The sequence below is a fragment of the Rosa chinensis genome, chromosome 5 (assembly GCF_002994745.2).
Source record: "Rosa chinensis cultivar Old Blush chromosome 5, RchiOBHm-V2, whole genome shotgun sequence".
NCBI classification, from domain to species: domain Eukaryota; kingdom Viridiplantae; phylum Streptophyta; class Magnoliopsida; order Rosales; family Rosaceae; genus Rosa; species Rosa chinensis.
In genome coordinates, this window is record NC_037092.1 from 29,131,790 (window position 1) to 29,150,833 (window position 19,044).

The 19,044-nt window shown below is 36.0% G+C and overlaps 2 protein-coding genes across 11 annotated transcripts; one reads left to right on the forward strand and one right to left on the reverse strand.

Moving 5' to 3' along the window:
- The first annotated feature begins 7,801 nt into the window (after positions 1-7,801).
- Positions 7,802-17,864, forward strand: LOC112165109. 10 transcript variants are annotated; one of them, XM_040506234.1, is made up of 12 exons: positions 7,807-8,132; positions 8,265-8,415; positions 8,514-8,672; positions 10,349-10,602; positions 11,570-12,053; positions 14,113-14,610; positions 14,721-14,978; positions 15,187-15,516; positions 15,641-16,139; positions 16,339-16,484; positions 16,706-16,912; positions 17,062-17,864. In XM_040506234.1, the coding sequence occupies exons 5-9, from the start codon at positions 11,965-11,967 to the stop codon at positions 15,948-15,950; spliced, it is 1,485 nt and encodes a 494-aa protein (XP_040362168.1). In that variant the 5' UTR covers positions 7,807-8,132; positions 8,265-8,415; positions 8,514-8,672; positions 10,349-10,602; positions 11,570-11,964; the 3' UTR covers positions 15,951-16,139; positions 16,339-16,484; positions 16,706-16,912; positions 17,062-17,864. The 10 variants fall into 10 exon arrangements, with proteins under 10 accessions (XP_040362170.1, XP_040362168.1, XP_040362167.1 ...); XM_040506233.1 differs by adding an exon at positions 16,190-16,216 and having other exon boundaries at positions 15,641-16,084; positions 16,706-17,864; XM_024301532.2 differs by having other exon boundaries at positions 11,570-11,670; positions 11,757-12,053; positions 16,706-17,864.
- LOC112165110 lies at positions 16,800-18,895 on the reverse strand. The gene is made up of 2 exons (XM_024301536.2): positions 18,621-18,895; positions 16,800-17,380 (listed from the first exon to the last, which is right to left on the reverse strand). Exons 1-2 carry the CDS (start codon positions 18,772-18,774, stop codon positions 17,091-17,093), a joined length of 444 nt encoding a protein of 147 aa, XP_024157304.1. The 5' UTR covers positions 18,775-18,895; the 3' UTR covers positions 16,800-17,090.
- Positions 18,896-19,044: the final 149 nt, after the last annotated feature.

The window sequence follows — 19,044 nt, forward strand, 5'->3', positions numbered from 1 at the left end:
GGGCTCTTCTTCCTTCTCCAGATCCTGCGACGATTTCGAAGTCTTTAATCCCTTCTTCAACATTCTTCCAACTACAATTAGAAATCCATCTATTCACCCATAACATTCGATCCACCATTTAATTCCGAAACCCACATATTCTAAATCAAGCATGATCTAGCGCTTCACCGTCGACTTCTAGAAGAGGATCACAGTCTTGATTGGCTTCAGAAACTTCAACGAGCAATGGCGGAGAAGATGAAAGAAAATGAAGATGAAAAATAGCACTGCAGGACCTCTGTCTTTGTTCCTTCATAGCTTCTATCAGCTTCCAATTTCACCTTCATTCCACCATAGATAAATTCCTAGAATTTGAATCAAATTCAACAAAGCAGATCAATCAAAGAAGTTGAAAAGCCGATTTCGAGCGGGCGGGTTGCTTCTTTGGAGAAAATGTTAAAAACAAGAGAGAATTTTGTAACTGAAAGCTTACTGAGCAATTTGACTCAAAAGCATATATATTTCCTCTGTTTCAATTACATATATAGACTGCACTTGAAACAGCTTTTACACAAATTAAGGAAGTAAACCAAAATAAGACTCCTACTCAACTTCACTCCTAAAGACTTGGTAAACAAACTGACTTCCTAGGAATTAGGATACCCAACGTACCCAACTATCTTATTCAAAAACATAAAGTTTAACACCCTCCCTTAAACTGAATGTCCCTAAGACATCAGTTTATAGCACAGAAAACTCCAGCAGCTGAGCTCTTTTCCATCAGAATCAACATCCTTCCTTGAACATACTCCAAGTAACTCTCGCAGCTTCACATAAACTGCAGGCTTGAGTGGCTTTGTCAAAATGTCTGCAAGTTGGTCTTCACTACTACAAAAAATCATATCAACAACACCATCCTTGCACAGATCACACAAAAAGTGAAATCTGACATCTATATGTTTGCTCCTCCCATGTAAAACAGGATTCTTTGACAACTTAATTGCAGAAACGTTGTCACAGAACACTGAAGTTGGTTCCTCTTGAACAAAACCAAACTTTATAATCAACCTTCTCAACCAAATAGCTTGGCAAGCACAAGCTGCTGCAGCAACAAATTCAGCTTCAGTACTTGACAAAGTCACTATCTGTTGCTTCTTTGAAGACCATGAAACAGCCCCACCACTCAACATAAACACATAGCCAGAAGTGCTTCTTCGGTCATCCAAATCTCCAGCATAGTCACTATCAGTAAACCCAACAAGTTCTGACATTTCTCCCTTCTTATAAAAGATACCAAAATCAATTGTACCTTTCAAGTAGCGTAACACTCTTTTTGCAGCAGAAAGATGATGCTCAGTTGGATGCTCCATATACCTGCTAATAAGACTTACTGCATACATAATATCTGGCCTTGTTGCTGTAAGATACATCAAGCTTCCAACAATCTGCTTAAACAAAGTGCTGTCAACCTTTTTGCCCTTAGGATCCTTAGTTAGCTTCAATCCTGGGTCAATTGGTGTTCCAACTGAATTGCAAGTCTTCATCTCAAATCTGTCTAAAATCTCCATAGCATATTTCTTTTGCATAATGAAAATACCTGTTGCAGATTGCACCACTTCAATGCCAAGAAAATAATGCAAGAGTCCCAGGTCAGTCATTTCAAACTCAGCCATCATTGAATGCTTGAAGCTCTTAAATAAATCTTCATCATTCCCTGTGTAGATGAGATCATCTACATACAAGCAGACAATTAGGAACTTCCCAGCAGCTTCAGACTTTATAAAAAGAGTATGCTCATATGGACACTTTTCGAAGCCTTCTCGTGTAAAATAAGACTCTATACGACTATACGAAGCTCGGGGTGCTTGTTTTAGTCCATATAGTGCCTTCTTCAACTTGTACACCTTCTCTTCATTCCCTTGCTGCACATATCCCAAAGGCTGCTCAACATAAACATCTTCTTGCAACTCACCATGTAAAAATGCTGACTTGACATCAAGTTGATAAATAGGCCACGAATTCTGAGCTGCAACTGAGATAACCAATCTGATTGTGTCAAGCCTCGCAACTGGAGCAAACACCTCTCTATAATCAATCCCATATTCTTGTTTGTAGCCTTTAACCACCAGCCGTGCCTTGTATTTGTCCACCTCACCATCTACATTGAGCTTCGTCTTATAAACCCATTTAACTCCAATAGACTTCTGCCCCTTGGGAAGATCTGTCAATTCCCAAGTGTTGTTCTTCTCAATGGCCTTGATCTCTTCATCCATAGCTCTCTGCCACTTTAATTGCTTAACTGCTTCTTGGAAAGAAACAGGATCACATCCCATAAAAGAGCAAAATGGACAAGTGGATCATCATCTCGATTAATTCCACTAACCTGATAATCTTGCATCCAATTTGGCCTTTTTCTTGTTCGTTGAGGTCTTGAGCCAGGTGATTGATCATTTTCAACTTCTGTAGGTGTGACTGATGACTGCAAATCTGCTACATGAGTGGTAATAGAACTTGGTGGCTGCTGACTTCTTTTTTCTTCATCCATTTTATCAAGATCTGCTGAAATATGATTCCTATTGCTACCAACAGTCCATTGCCATGTTCTACTCTCATCAAATACAACATCACGGCTAACAATTATCCTCTTTGAGATGGGATTGTACAATTTGTAAGCCTTTGAGAGCTCACTGATGCCAAGAAAAATGCACTTCTCTCCCTTGTCATCAAGTTTCTTCCTCTTCTCATCTGGAACATGAGCAAAAGCGATGCATCCGAAAATTCGGAAATGATCCACCGCTGGTTTGTGTCCCTTCCAGGCTTCTTCAGGAGTCATGTTCTTGACAGCAAATGTTGGGCTTCTGTTCAATATGTGGATGCTCCAATTCACAGCTTCAGGCCAGAAGCTTTTGGAAATGCATTTGTTTGACAGCATGCTTCGAACCATATTCAAGATTGTACGGTTCTTCCTCTCACTAACGCCATTCTGTTGTGGTGTGTAAGCTGCGGTGAGTTGCCTTCTAATGCCATTCATCTCACAGAAACTTGCAAACTCTTTAGAGTTGAACTCTCCACCACGATCTGTTCGCAAGACCTTAATTGTTCTTCCAACTTCATTCTCCACAAGAGTTTTGAAACTCTTAAAAGCCGTAAAAGCTTCAGACTTTTCTTGCAAAAAATATACCCATGTCTTCCTGCTATAATCATCAATGAACGTTATAAAATACCTCTTACCACCATTAGAGGTTGGATTTATTGGTCCGCAAATGTCTGAATGAACCAGCTCTAATGGGTTTAGAGCTCTCCATGCATTTCCTCTGGGGAAGTGAACACGATGTTGTTTGCCAACAATACAATCTTCACACACTTGTGATGGAGAGACAATATGTGGAAGACCTATCACCATGCTTTTCTGTCTTAGAGTCTGCAGCCCATTGAAATTGAGATGCCCATACCGAAAATGCCACAGCCATGCCAAGTCTTTTACTTTTGCAGAGAGACAAGCTTGGAGACTTGGTCCATCATCTTGAATAATTATGGGAAACAATCGGTTTGATGTCATTTTAACCCGAGCAATTACACCTCTTGTTGAATCTTCAATGAGGCAAACTCCATTTTTAATGCTGATCTGATAGCCTTTCTCTTGTAGTTGACCCAGGCTAAGCAAGTTGCTTTTCAAATCTGGAACATAGAACACACTGGGAACTCTTTCAACAACGTCATTTTTCATACGAACATTGATACTTCCTTTCCCCATAACAGAGACAGTAGAATTGTCTCCGAACTTCACAATATCTCTGAAGGATTCATCCAAGTCAGAAAATAACAACTTATTGCCACACATATGATTACTGCATCCTGAATCTAAATACCACAGATTATTAGACTTTTCTTCCTTGTTATGACATGCCATCAATAAGGTTGTTTCTTCTTCTTCTATCTCAGCATAATTTGATCTTTCTCCCTGACCTCTAAAGAAATTAGGACATTCTGACCTATAATGGCCATACCTGTGGCAATTGAAGCATTCAATATTGGATTTGTCAAACCTTGATCCTTGACCACGCCCTCTGCCTCTGGAATAGGAATTGAATCTGCCTCTGCCTCTTCCTTGACCACGTCCTACACCCTCAAAAGCAACTGGAGTGTTGGAAGAGACCTTCAAAGCTTGCTCCTCTGTTGTAGCCCCTTGATTAATTCTCTGCTCATGAACCAACAACGAACTTTGCAGCTCATCAATCGAAACTTCATCAATGTCATGTGATTCCTCAATCGAACATACAACATAGTCAAATTTTGTATGCATCGATCGAAGAATTTTTTCAATAATGGTGACATCTCCCAGCTTGTCACCATGGATTCGCATCTTGTTTGCAATAGCCATGACTCTTGAGAAGTAATCATTGACTGACTCTCCCGTCTTCATTTGAAGAGTCTCAAAATCTTTGCGGAGGGCTTAAAGCTGTGCACGCTTCACTTTGGCTGATCCTTGATACTTCTTTCTCATTGAATCCCAAATTTGCTTGGATGTGTCCTTTTGAAGAATAGTCTCCAAAATTGTGCGGTCAATTGCTTGAAACAAGTAATTTTTCGCCTTGAGATCCTTCAACTGCTGCTCTTCCTGCACCCTTTTCTGTGCAGCCGTCAACACTTCTCCAGCAGCGGCTGGTTCAGCAATCCCGGTTTCAATGATGTTCCAATACTCCTTGGACCTCAGAAAATTCTCCATAAGCATGCTCCAATGGTCATAGTGACCATCAAAGCGTGGAATTGCTGGTTGCACATAGTTGTTGTTGTCGGATGCCATGTTCACTTTCTACTGCAAGAAAGCTGCTGCTTCCTTCTACCTCAGGCCCAGTGGGGGCTCTGATACCACAATGTTAAAAACAAGAGAGAATTTTGTAACTGAAAGCTTACTGAGTAATTTGACTCAAAAGCATATATATTTCCTCTGTTTCAATTACATATATAGACTGCACTTGAAACAGCTTTTACACAAATTAAGGAAGTAAACCAAAATAAGACTCCTACTCAACTTCACTCCTAAAGACTTGGTAAACAAACTGACTTCCTAGGGATTAGGATACCCAACATACCAAACTATCTTATTCAAAAACATAAAGTTTAACAGAAAGATGGACTGGTTAGGCGGACCATGATGCTTTGGGTGTCACCTTTCCTATGATGTCAACTCCCCGCTAATCGGCAGGCAATAGAGTCCGCCGATTTGCTCAAGCATTCAGTGACTCCGCGAAAGCTTGATTATTTATTTTGTTTCATTTACCCGTTCTTCTTGGGATTTTTACCTCTTTGACTGTGGAGTTTTTTTTCAAACCAGTTAACGGCGCTGACGGTGACCGGCTTTGTTAACAAACCGCTGATCTGATGGCTCAGATCACTTAGTCGCCTCAGAAAGCTAGATCTCTTGACAACGCATTAGGTGACCACCCACCTAGGTGGGTAGAAGAATTTTCGGGTTAATTGATCCTCAATGGCATCAACGTAATTTTTTGAAAAAACTGAAAATTTTGGTAATTTTTCATTAAAACTTAGAAACAGTCCTACTTCATTTGTTTTGCACGTGAGCTCCATGTCCTTATTTGTTTAAATCTTGGGTGGGTTTTCTGTTTTTCAATCTTTGGGCTGTTACTTGTATGTAATTTTCTATATATTATATCAAATACCTTGGTGCCTCGGTGGATTGCAATAATTCTTCAAAAATTCAAGCCTCTAAGTTCAAATTTTTATCTAAATTAGTTTGGATAATGTATTTAGAGAATCAAATACGGTAACTGATAAAAATTTATCATCGGCATGAATTTCACCATAATAGTGTTTGGATATAACATTGTTCCTAATCAAATGGTACGGAAAAAAAGGAACCATAGCAACTTGTCTTTCCCTTAAGATATGAAAAATGCATCTTCCTTTCCAGAATATCTCTCCTTTGTACGATTTATCTTAATGTGCAAAGGTAGATATGCACAATGTAGAATATTACCTCTTTAGATGGATCAAAACCTTCTTATGAATACTCATCTGAAATATCTATTTGATTGTATAATGAAGTTGAACAACATGACAATTCTATAATGAAGGAGTAAAAACAAGAAAAAAGTGATGAGAATAAAGAAGAAGAAAATAGACAAGATATATATAGGGTGTAGAAAAATGATGGTAAGGTATGATCATTTTATTTTTAAGTTATAATTTTTTTTAATGACGATGCATCAATTAAGAGTTTTGTTGTGTTGATGACATATTATAATTAGTATGATTTTCATGAATACCAAATTAATTGAAAACAACATTAACTCTCAATTAATTAACTCATAAATTATTGATTGTTTTTAGTAATATTATTATGGATAAATTCGGTATGTGGAAAGGTAGAAGCTGACTCATCATGCTAGTCACTGGACCGCAAGTAACAAAAAATTCCGTCACAATTTATTTATTTATTTTTTTCAAAAAATTCCGTCCAGATTACATTCAAAGTAGTTCATGATTTTTGGACTTAAAACTAATTAACTCTAAAAAAATTTGTTTTATATTTCTCAAATAGTATTGTTTGACCAAATATTGTATAAGATCCGACAATGATCTTCCTTTATTATCAGTAGAAAAATAATAAATAATAAATCGACCGTTAGTAAGAGCACTGATGCAGGATGCATGAATTACATTATTACAACTACAATTCTACAAAGCTGGAAAGGAATCTGTGTCCTATACTTTTGTTGATTTGTCACTATTTTGTGTCGGGGCTAAGGCCCGTTATCATTGCTATTATTTAAATTAGCATCTAGAGAACCTGAACCTGAACAACGTACTAAACTTCAATCAGTACTACTACTCCAATTAAATCCAAAAACTCATGAAGTTTCGGCCGATAAACGGATAAAGCATAGTGATTAGGTATAAAATTCGAGGAAGGAGGGGAGGTTAATCAAGCCGGAGTCTTCGGTACATACACGGCCCATGTGCAATAACTCTGATTGGTTACACTACGTGGGCCCAGATATTTTGGATCAGATGATCAACTTGGATAACGTATATATCAACTTGGTATGTGTATAAAATTTTTCCTCATTTATAGTAATCCATCTAGATGCGCCCTGCATCATGATTCATGAAAGCAAATGACCTACCTAAAACCAGCGATAAAGGCTAGCTAATATTTATGTGGAACTTGAAGAAACCCAACACATAAGGCTATATGTGTGGATGTGTGGTGGTGTTTTTAGTGTTCTTTTAGATTGTTGTACGTGTTCTATCATGGGTTCTGAATTTTGGTCCGTATGCTACTCGATCACCTTGTTTCCACTTGACCAAACACAGCTCAAACTTGTACTGCTGAAGCTCACCCAAAGAAAACCCTGCTAAGTCTTGATCATAAGAAGTTCCACATATTACACTGAACGACAATTTAACGATCGAGAAATTAACCGCCCTCAATTCGGATACCATTCCTATCTTTGGGTACCAATCAGCAGATCACCAGAACGTGCAAAAAGTTGGATACATACAGGCATACAGCGTTACAGCTACTTCAAATTTGTATCTTAATTTGGTTTCTGTTGGCCGACAGTGCATGCAACAAGTAATTTTGAAAATGTACTTTTTTTGGTCTGAATATTTTTTGGAAACTAGCTACTTAAATAATAAAGTTCTTTTGCCGACGCACCCTACTTCAATGAATCATTGATCTACTTTTCCACACCGACGGTTCACTTGGACAAAACCACTACGCTTTAGATAGATTAATCCTATACCTACTTTTCCACACCGACGGTATCACTTGGACAAAGCCACTACAGGAGGAGCTGCAATTATTAGTGCACATAAATTGAGAGCTTCTCTTAGTTCTTCCCTCACTCTCACTCTCACTCTCCCACTACCTCTTATCAGTCGAGTACTCCCATAAACAGAGTCTTTCCAGCCTAAGGGGAGAGACCATTTTTGTCGACCCTCCACCCTTTCCTAAAATCTTAGCCAGCTGACTTCCCACTCTTTCTTACAGATTTCTTCGAAGCAAGAAGACTTTTTTTTTTTTTTTTCTGTCTAGCTAGAAAACTTTTGTAGAAATCACAATTTTCCATTTAGATGTAGTGGCATTAATTCAATATTAACATCTGTTCTATCGTATTTTTAAGGTACTTTTCATAACTGAAATCAACACGCACACACAACTATAGCATTGATGTTCCTTGCTTCCTTATATTATAACATGTGGTTTTTGGAGCAGATCGATCATCTGAAGTCATTTATCTGTTGCTGAGTTTCAGAGGTACTACTGATCGATTGGTTCTCGTGGAGGCGATTCCAGCTGAAGTTCTTGGCATGGGGTCTTGGATAACAAGGAGCGCAAAGGGCTTTCCATATTTATACGGAGTCTTGGATAATATTAAGCTATTAGCCACCACCCAAAAGATTCAGGTAAATATCGAGCCATTAGCACGTCTCCATGGTACAACGACCTTATCATGACTGCTACTACTAACCTAGTAGACCATGCATGTTTTTCACTTTCCCAGATGAGATATTCTATGTGAAGTTCTTCTGAGTTTTGAGCATCTGCATGATTTCATCTACCCCAAAGTTTGGCATCGTCAGAGCTTCAAAGTGACGACTTCTCTTCATCACTAACATTCGACACTAATAGCTTCGTCAAAGTTTAAAAGCGTCTAAAACAGGTAATTATCTGTAATTAAAACTGTTAGTTTTATTGTTGTTTGCAATTTTTTGTAATTAACTTTGTGAGATGGAGTCAACGAACCATCAAACAAGAAGAGGAAACTACAGTGGTGTCCACCGTCATATCTAGATCTGAGGGTGACTAAGTCTAAATTTTACTCCGAGCACAGGTGAACATGGAAGAAATAAATTATCGTTTTTTTATATAATTTGTTAAAACAATATTGATTTTACATTATTGGCTCTAATTGTTAGCTCTTTTACAAAACTTTTAAAGTTTTAAACGGTATTTCGGTATATTTTTTCCTTGTTTTGGTCAGAACTGTACTTAATGTAGCTGCTTGGTATTTTTTAATTTTAAAAATAAGAAATAATATTTAAAATTGTAGAAGACAAAAATAAAAAGGAAAGAGAGGAAATAGAAATTCAATAGTAGTTAAAATTCTACTTTTTTTTTCTTTTTTATTTAAAAATGTAATTTACATTTTTTTCTGTTATTAATAAATTTGTTTCACTTGATAAAAAGGCTTTTTTGGAAATTCAAAAATCTAACCATATACGAGTTGTTATAAAAAGTGGAATGAGTGGTTAAATAGTTTTTAATAATACTCATTTAAATTTTTTACTGTTTTAGATTTAATACCCCTCCTTAAACAGATTTACTATCTACTCTAAAATTTACAAGGTATTTATCTCAAAAAGTGTTATGTTGTTACTGTCTACTGTAAATTAATTTATAGGGTATTTATCTCAAAAATTTGTGTTATGTTGGCAGTTCGATCTTCTTCTCTTAAATAATAGTATAGATGATAGCACATACGTTAGACTCAATTCAGTTTTCATTTTTACAGGTGTCTATACACACACACACACACACACACACACATACACACACACACACACACACACACACACACACACACACACACACACACACACATACTAGCATTTCCTCACATATGTTCTGCATGTGCAAATTATTATTATTTTTTTCAGAAAATAAAAAAGAAAAGATTTAGTTATTGCAGAGAAAAGTGGATTGTGGATACTTTTTTTGTTATTTTTTTAATAAAAATATATTTTTTAAATGTCTTAATTATCCTTCTGATTTAATTAATTTTTAAAGTTTATTAATCTTCTAGGGTCATTTCTGTCAGAATTCTAAATTTACTAGTTTTCTGCTACATGCTCTGCATATGTAAAATTTTTATAATTATGATATTGAGAAAAAAAATAGACGTTATTTGAAAAAACTTATCTGAAATTGTGGGTGGTTATTGCAGATATATAGGTAGTTAACTATCTGAAAATTATTTATTTTATTTTTTACATAATTTTTAATTTTGCCATTTACCATAATACCACTCAATTATTAAAAATTATATCTGTAGGAAGTTACACCCGTAAAATGTGAGAAGTTATATCTGTAGAAAGTGAGATGAATTTCCTTTTTTTTTCTGAATTTTTATTTATATTTATATTTTGCTATTTACCATAACACCTCTCATATATTAAAAAGTATTTTCAATTAAACCTATAGTCTAAGGATATTTACGTAAATTCACAGCCACTTTGGCTAACAGAGTGGGTTCTCTTAATAATAGTATAGATAGATATAGATATATATAAAATAATAAAACATTTTTCTAATTTCTGCATGGCTCTAATATCTCAGGGCCCGTTTTGGTTACGAACGAAGTTAGATGAACATTCAAACTTTTCAGAAGCAGCGAACAATAGTGTAGAAAAAATAGTGCTGCCAATTTTCTATGGAATCAATCCCTCTAATGTACGACATCAAACGGGAAGTTTTGCACATGCGTTTGCAAAACATGAAGAAATGTACAAGGATAAACCGGGAAAAGTAGAAAGGTGGAGAAGTGCTTTAAGGAAATTAGCAGATTTTGCTGGGTGGCATTCAAAGGACTGGTATGATTTTTTTTTTTTTTTTCACTCTTCTTCTTTTCTTCCTTATATGATGATCTAATTCACACACATGCACAAACATAAAAATGCTTTGACTGAATGGGTTTAAGAACTTAGAGTCTCAAAACATAAAAAATCTACTTGATGACTGAATTTGATGACTTACAAGTTCAAAAGTCAAAACCTTAAATGTATGTGGAAGGTTAAGATTGTGATTTATAATAATAATAGTAGCCTAAACAAAGTATAAAAATGATATTTTATATGAGCTCCTAAGCTTGTTAGAGAAGACTTGCTAAAAATGTAAGTTGATTCTTCACTGAGTGAGAGTCCCTCTATCGTGACCTAATTAATCAAATTAAAGTAATAAAATGGTATTCGAAGGTAAAAATAATAATTAATGATTTTGAACTAGCAATCAATGTACTTATATATTCTTCTGCATATTTAAATTGCACCAAGAAAGAGTAATAAACACAAAATATTTTAGTAAAACAATAAGATTAACATCTGCAAATGGTAGTAAAATGAACTTAGAGTATGAAATTCCCAAGGTACATGTTCGTTAAAATAATGTCTGTTTTAAAACGGCTTTTGTTTTAATCACAAATATGTCTAACAAAGTCATCTTTGAAATTCCATTTATTGCCTTACTGCAAGAATGAATTCACAGCATTACTTAAATCTCCTTGGTCTTATCTTGCTTTTTATGTTCAAAAGAATTTTGATTTAGAAAGAGCTAGGTACACCTCGGCTAGTTATTAATTATGAATCCTTAATAAATGAGATTAATTAATAGATTACATGAATAAATCATATTTTCAAAATTTGATAAAAATATGTTCAAAACATTGCCAGTATAAAAACATTTGTCCGATGGCAAAGCATTTCTAAGTATTTATTTATTTATTTTGAAATGATATGCAGTGAAAATTACATTCCAGATTTTCTGACTCGAGAATTTCTACAGGATTCAGATGTCAGGCCCAAGGTTCACAATGAGCCTAACACTCGATCATCTTCTCAAAGACAACCTAAACCTCTTCAATCTAGTGTAAAAGCACAACATAGGTTTCTCATCCTAGTTCTAAGGTCCTTTGCCAGTACACTCAGTTGTGGTGCTCCGAAAGCCTTACCCCTTTTCTTCTTTGCTACAGCCACTGCTTGGTCTGCTTGTACCATCACCCATCTGGTGTTTCAACAAGGCCAAGAAAATTCGCAGTAAACTTGGAAGAGAATTTTGGCTGCTTCAACATCTTTAGAGACAGATGCAAGTTAAACCTAGTTTCAATGAGGACTTCATTGAGGCAGAATGCGCTGTAACCCTGTTCTTTTTACCAAGAAGAGGTTCCTCCACTGGTACCAATGCCAAAGCATCTTCACAGCGAGCTTCAGCACGACACAAAACCACCATACCCTTGTTCCTTTTGGGGAGCAGTATCTACTGTAAATTTGTAAGTATATTTATCAGTATCATTTAAACAAACAATGCTTAGTGGTTAAATTTTTAGAATCCAAACAATTGTGCTACATTGATTAAAACCCTAAAAATAGAAAATATAATATGTCATGGTCTCATGGACAAAACTAAGAGCCGTTCTATTCATACCTCCACATTTGATAAGTAGACAAATCTTAATTTTTGTAAAACGTTATTTCCTATAATACCCCTTTAGGAATTCATCAAGTTCAATCGATAACCGTCAAACATGGCCTCAAGGAATTCATAACACTGAAACGAAAATAAAAAAAAATGGTTATGGCATATAAAAGAAGTGACTCGCATCATGAATTGAAGTGTCTTTAATGGAGTGAATAATCTTAGACTGAACTAAAGAACCCAAAGAACATGAAAGGAAGAGAAGAGAAAAAGATATGGAAGTCAAGCTAACAAGCTGTAAACACCAATTACACGAGTACTTCTAGAAGAGGCAAGACCAAAAGAGGAGAGAAATAGAGAGAGTGAGAAACAAGAGGGAGGAGAACATATGGAAGACGAAGAGCTAGATAATTGCTTCTTCGATCTTCTTCTTTTTTTGTCTTTTTTTTATCTGCTTACTATAGGGGTAATTTAGGAAATAAATGTTTACAAAAATCAGAGGAGGTGCATATATCAATTATGGAGGCATGAATAGAAGCACTCTAAAACTAACTCTAAAAACATAAAATATAATATGTCATCAATGGCAAAATACTATTTTTTTTCTATTTCTTTTTAAGCTTAATAAAAAAAGAAGAAGTTTTAAATACACACTCCTACTTACTTAATACACACTCCATACTTAATACACCACCCATTTAATTTCTCATTCTAATATTCTACTAAATACACAATCCAAAGTACCTAAAATATCCTTAATCTCAAAAATCATGAAATATCCTATTATTTGACTATATTAAGGCTACTATTTAATATGATTAGTATATTCTAGTATATTGATGTTTTTAAATGACCATATTGATTATTTGTGTTACTTATTCAGAAATCCATAAAGAATTATTATTGTTCCCTTTAAATAGATGCATATAAATATGTTTTATATTATTTGAGTTCTCATCCACCAAACACCATATTGATCAAGTATAAAATTATGAGTTGAACATTTAACCAAAGCTATATCACTAGTTTCTCTCCAATGGTGGAACTACAAAGTTGCCATTAGAGGGGCCAAACAAATTAACAATTACAAATTTTTTTCACCAGTAATGTTTTATATTAGAAAATAAATGAATTAATCGTATCTCTTAGAAAAAAGAAAGAAAAGGAAATTAACTAAAAAAGGGAGTAAAACGATCAGTTTTAAAAACATTTAATACCATTGATTTTGCAATTCTAAATATTATGGCTTCTAATCTCATTCAATTACAATTTATTTAAGAAAAAATTAAATTAGATAGTTCCTAACTTTATTGTTGTACTAAATTAGGAGGTCATGTATAAAAATTTGTTGTGTTTATCTAACTATTTATGCATAAATTATTCTATATAAGGAAAATATGACTTTTTTTTTTCTTTCTAATGCATAGATGTCTATTTTGGTCATTCAACCTATCTACAAAATCTAATTTGAAATATAAAATAATAGGGATGTGAATTAAGTGATTAGGGATGTGTATTTTAAATTTTTTTTTGAGAAGCAAATTTACACAAGCTAGTATATATCACACACACACACACAGGATTGTATAGAATATGTGTATGTAATTGCCTGATTTGGGAACTTGATTACTCAATCTAAAACTCACTTCTGTGAGGACTTTTTTATTTTAAACCACTAGTTTTTTTCAGTCAACAACTCGATCTTTAGTTGTTGTTGATGCAGGAATTACTTGAAAAAGGGAAGGGAAAAAAGGAAAGAAAAAAAAGAAGCCATTTTGTATGAGATAATTCATGCACCCTAGTAGCCTGTAGCCCTGTAGGTACCATAAAAGTAGTGCATGTCCAACTTGATCGATGTATGAAGCATACTATCCATTACACTGATTACAACAATATCTCCTTTCTTTGTATAGGCGCGAAGAAGAACTCATTCAAGATGTTGTTAAAGTGATATGGAGCAAATTGCATCCCTGTACTTCAAAATCAGCCATAAACAATGTGTCATCAATACCGTCTTCGTCCTCTTCTTTTTGTCGACCAAAGCATGATGTCTTTCTAAGCTTTAGAGGGGCGGATACCCGCGCATTTATGGGCCATCTACATGCTGCATTAATTCACCGCGGAATTTCCACCTTTAGAGATGACAAAGATCTTGAGAAAGGAAAGTCCATTCCCAAAGAACTCGACAAAGCAATTGAGGGATCAAAGGTTTGTGTTGTCATCGTTTCACCAGACTATGCTTCTTCAAAATGGTGCTTGAATGAGCTTTTGAAGATTCTTGAATGCGCTTTTGAAGATTCTTCCTTACCGCAACATCATGAAAAAGCCCATAATTTGGAGAGCAGATACAAAATAAGTAAGTGGAAGGCTAGTTTGCAGAACAAGGAAGACATCTCTAATCATAACAAAAGGTTGGTCATCGATCTTCAGTTTTATCACTTTATGTTAACTTTGTTATTATATTTGCTTTGCTAACTCTTCGGCATCTTTCGTTTTTTCTTTTCCTTTTTTTTTTTTATAGGAAAATGGTTAAGCTTAGCCTCACGGTTAATTATGATGGAGAATGGGCCAGTCCTGTTTACACTGGTGATAAAACAAAAGAAATAGTGATTTCAGATGACAGTACTCCTGATGAGCTTCTGGATCAAATACATAGTTTTGTTGGGGTGGATCCAAAACAAAATGAGAGCAATACTGATGATAACCAAAGAATTTTTATTGGTAAGAGCCTTTCTTCCAGTACGGGCTTCAAGAATCCACTGCGGAATGCTTGTGAAAGGTACTTTTGTTAGTCCGCCTTTTTCTTGAATATGTTGTTCTAGTTATCCCAGATTTTTCTTCCTGTTGTTGTTTAGGGTGGAGCTATGAAAAACTTAAATCCTAGTAAATATTCTGGGGTTTCGATTGGGGTTTGTGAAATAGACGTCTTAGATTACCCATTTACTGTGTCAGCACTCTTAATATATTTTATTTGCTAATATTCTCAGAAGAATGAATGAAGTTCGAGTTTTGGTGAATTATGACGGGGAGTGGGTGAATTCTACATACGTTGGTGGTCAAACGAAAGGAATAGTGATTTCAGAGGATATTGCGTATCAAGGACTAGTGGAGAGAGTGTATGGTGTTGTCGGAGTTGATCCACATGAATATAAGCTGATATTGAAGACCAGATATGAATCAAAGTTTCCTACTCAACCGGTGGAGATAATCAATGATGATGACCTTGCATTCTTCATCAAAGAGAACCTTTCACGGGATATAAGCTCCCGAATTCCTTTGTGCACGACTCTTGAACGACGGTCATTTCCTTATGGAAGGTACTGTCTTGACCTTATATTATTGTTTTTCTCTCTCGAGTCTTATGAAATCTGTACGTGCATATAGTCTAATGGCCTCTTAATAGGATTATAATCTCACTAATATTCTTCTTCTTCTTCTCAGGGTGGAGTCATCAGAGAACAGCAATACGGCACATATTAACAGATTTGGGACCTATCACAGTTACTTTCATGGTTGGACACCTGATCCAGTGCCTTATCTGCAGCAGCCTTTCTACCAGCAGCAACAACCGTCTTACCAACAAACGTGGACATGGCAGCCTTACTACAAACCTTCCTATCAGCAGCTGCAATGGGGATACCAACAGCCCCATCATTCCTACATGCCGCCACAATCTTCATGCCAACAGCCCCCCGAAATCTTCTGGCATCACTATCAGCCCCATACGTACCCACCAACATCTTACCAGTAGTGGCTACATCTTCTTACTTGTCGAATGGTTTTAGTGCGACTCCAAGCTTGATTGTCAAAGCATGCTCGTAGGCCAAATGTGGGATTTGATATCTGCTCACCTTCTTAGTCTATTGAAACAAGCTGCTCCTGCTGGTTTGTACGCAACACTTCTGACCCAGCTTTCAGCTGATGTCAACTTAGAGATCTGGTTAGTCTAATATCCTGTCCGTCTAATTATAATCTCATGCTTCTTCTCAGGATGAAATAATCACAAAATAGTGGCCGGTATAACACTAATTAAAATATTTCCTACCTATCATGGTTACGTTCAGGGTGTGACCGATGATAAGGTCCTTTCAGTTCAAACTCAGGTCAGATAATCATTATAACATGTGCCCTATCTGCAGCAACAGGCCTCCTACCCGCACCTAAATCCTTGTAGCCAGTGAACAGAGTTGCAGACTCACCACAAGAACTATCAACCTTTCTACCAGCAGTTGCAACCTTCCCACGGTCAGCAGCCACATACTTCCAACAGAGTCATTGTGAAAATGTGAGTATATCCCACAATCGATGGACCTTAAAAATGTGATTATAAGGATTTGAGCCTCGCCAACAACTGCGTATTGGTTTTGGTTATAAAGCCCTCATTTATCAACCACAACCTTCATATCATCAACCATCACATTTGTGTACATGTACCACCTGAGCGGCTAGTAATACTTGATTTATCACACCAAATAACTAATGCAACATTTTTATTTTTATTTTCAGTTTTTGAACAGATATTGGTGCCCAGCTAGCTTTTGTCTGAAGTTGACTCAACAATTACTGGACTGTGGATTACTGGATTTGCATCGTACCAACATACAAGAAATACTGACTATAACTACAACGAGTATATATAACACAGCATACACCATCCAGCTCAAGTTCATGATTGATTACATCCATATCAAATTCCAGCTTTCCAATGAAAATGTACTGGATCACACAGTACAAATGCAATCTAAGCTTCAGAAACCACGATTTCTCACTGATACAATTTTGCATTACATTTTTTTCTATTAGGATTTTCTTTTGTTGACTTTTTAAATGTTCTTTCCCCGACTGTTTTCTTTCTTTTACAGGCATTTATGGTTACTCAGACAAACCTTATTCAAAGACGGGAACGGATGAAGATCTTTTTCCGATTGTTCTCAGGAAGATCTGCTCCATGAATGCTTCTGTCTGGCATCTTTTTTGGGTGATCTGATCTCTCTACATGTTTGGCTGATATCTGATGTTGTTGCTTTACGATATTCATGTCTTCCTGCATCTTCTCCATTTTTGCTTGCATCTCCTCCATCCCTAACTTAACATCTTGTGGTTTCTTCTTGTCATCCAGACAAGTTGAAAGGGTTTGATCCTTTAATCGTTCCTGCACATTTTCATACACTTGCTTCCTACCTGCAGCACAAGAACAATGAAAAGAACAAAAATTAAAGATGAGGAAAGAAAATGGTGGTGAATGCAGCAACAGTTTGCCCAAGTTGAAAATATATAGTAGTAGTCAGTTCTGTGAATTAAGGGCCCTGCAAAGTAAGATAGTTCTGATCAGCAAAGATGAATATGAACTCAAGCATATTTCCAAGTCAATGTTACTCTATAGCACAACACTGAAAGCTGGGAAATACAGAATTACAGATCAAACATGTAATTCATCCCATCAGCATGGGATGGATGCATTACAAGCTGAGCTTCAGAGCAGTCTGTCAAATTTGCAACTATTGCAAAGAGCAATAGAGAAATGTGTGTGGATGGGTTCCGAAGATGATGACTATCACTGAGACCATAAGATAGGCAAAGATCCTTAAAAGATTGAAAAGATTTAAATATTTCTGTTCAACAGTCGAGAAATCATGGGCAATGTCAGACCTTGTACCAAATTAAACTGAATAGTCTGGTATCCTGCACATGAACAATTCTGCGCAATAAGCTTACGACTCTTGATCCGTACGCCAAGAGTTGGTCTGTGATCCATGCGCTGCTTAGGTACCATTCTATACTCAAGTGAAGTGAACTTATAAACCTATCAACGACCAATTGCATCTTTGATCTAAACATTCTCAAGTTATCATTGCCTCCCGAATCAAATAACTGCAACTGTTTTATGGAAATGTAAGACTCCTTGGCTTCCCAGGGGCTATATATCATTTCACACATGACATGATTGAAAATAGCGGCACATAGTTTACCTCAACCTTCATACCTGACCACTTGACATTTTCTATCTAAATGTTGCTGTTTAATTGTTTATAGTCGGCATAGTCGGAAAGTTCGCATACCCCCTATATTTTGACATCCAGATCAATTCATCTTTCAGATTGTTTCTCCCATACAGCCAAATAACTGCAGATAACAGTTTCCGACAAATTTGGTCTGTGAGACATAAATACTACTACAAGTCTACAATAATCCAACCCTCCTTTATGTTTCTTCACTGTCATTGGAAAATTCAACACATGAGCATCCTGAAGACTAAAAGATTGAACTAAAAGATTCTGGATCTAGAAAGCATGGGTTTAAGTACTTGAGGAGCAAAACCAATAATCAAATAAGCGTATCCATGGTTAACAAAACGAGCCCAGATAAACAATTTGAATCAACTAACAGAAACCCAGGAATGGTCGAAAGATGAGAAACTAACCGGCGAGGGCTTTGAGTTTGAGAGAGTAGTTGATGGTGGAGTCAATAGCGAATTTGGCTATGTGGGTCAGAAGTCCGCCGGTGTTTTCTCGGCTGTCGGTGTTGGGTTTCTGCTGTTTCAGCTTCTCCGTCGTCTCAATTCTAATGTCACCCATTTGGATAGCGATTAGCGAGCAATGGGGTCGGAGCTATAATACTTGTATTATATACTATGGCTATGTTTAAGAATTCTAGTCAAGTTTTGATAATTGAGACTTCAAAAGCCTTTTGAGACTATCAAAAACGATTTTTTGACATTGTTTGGCAAAAAGAAAGAGTTGCTCTTTCTTCCAAAATTATATTCGTCTAACACTTTATTACGCAAATTACGTGTTATTGAGGTTGTGTGGCTCGATACAAATTAGGATGTGAAAAGAATAGTGTCA

Bases quoted from the DNA above. Each gene is read 5' to 3' on its own strand.
- LOC112165109 (XM_024301531.2), top strand. From the start codon at position 11,965: ATGCCAAAGCATCTTCACAGCGAGCTTCAGCACGACACAAAACCACCA. The intron at 14,611-14,720 runs GTTGGTCATCGA...TTTTTTTTATAG, and splicing joins ATCTCTAATCATAACAAAAG to GAAAATGGTTAAGCTTAGCC. The intron at 15,517-15,640 runs GTACTGTCTTGA...TCTTCTTCTCAG, and splicing joins CGGTCATTTCCTTATGGAAG to GGTGGAGTCATCAGAGAACA.
- LOC112165110 (XM_024301536.2), bottom strand. From the start codon at position 18,774: ATGGGTGACATTAGAATTGAGACGACGGAGAAGCTGAAACAGCAGAAA. The intron at 17,381-18,620 runs GTTAGTTTCTCA...CTTGTGCTGCAG, and splicing joins CAAACTCAAAGCCCTCGCCG to GTAGGAAGCAAGTGTATGAA.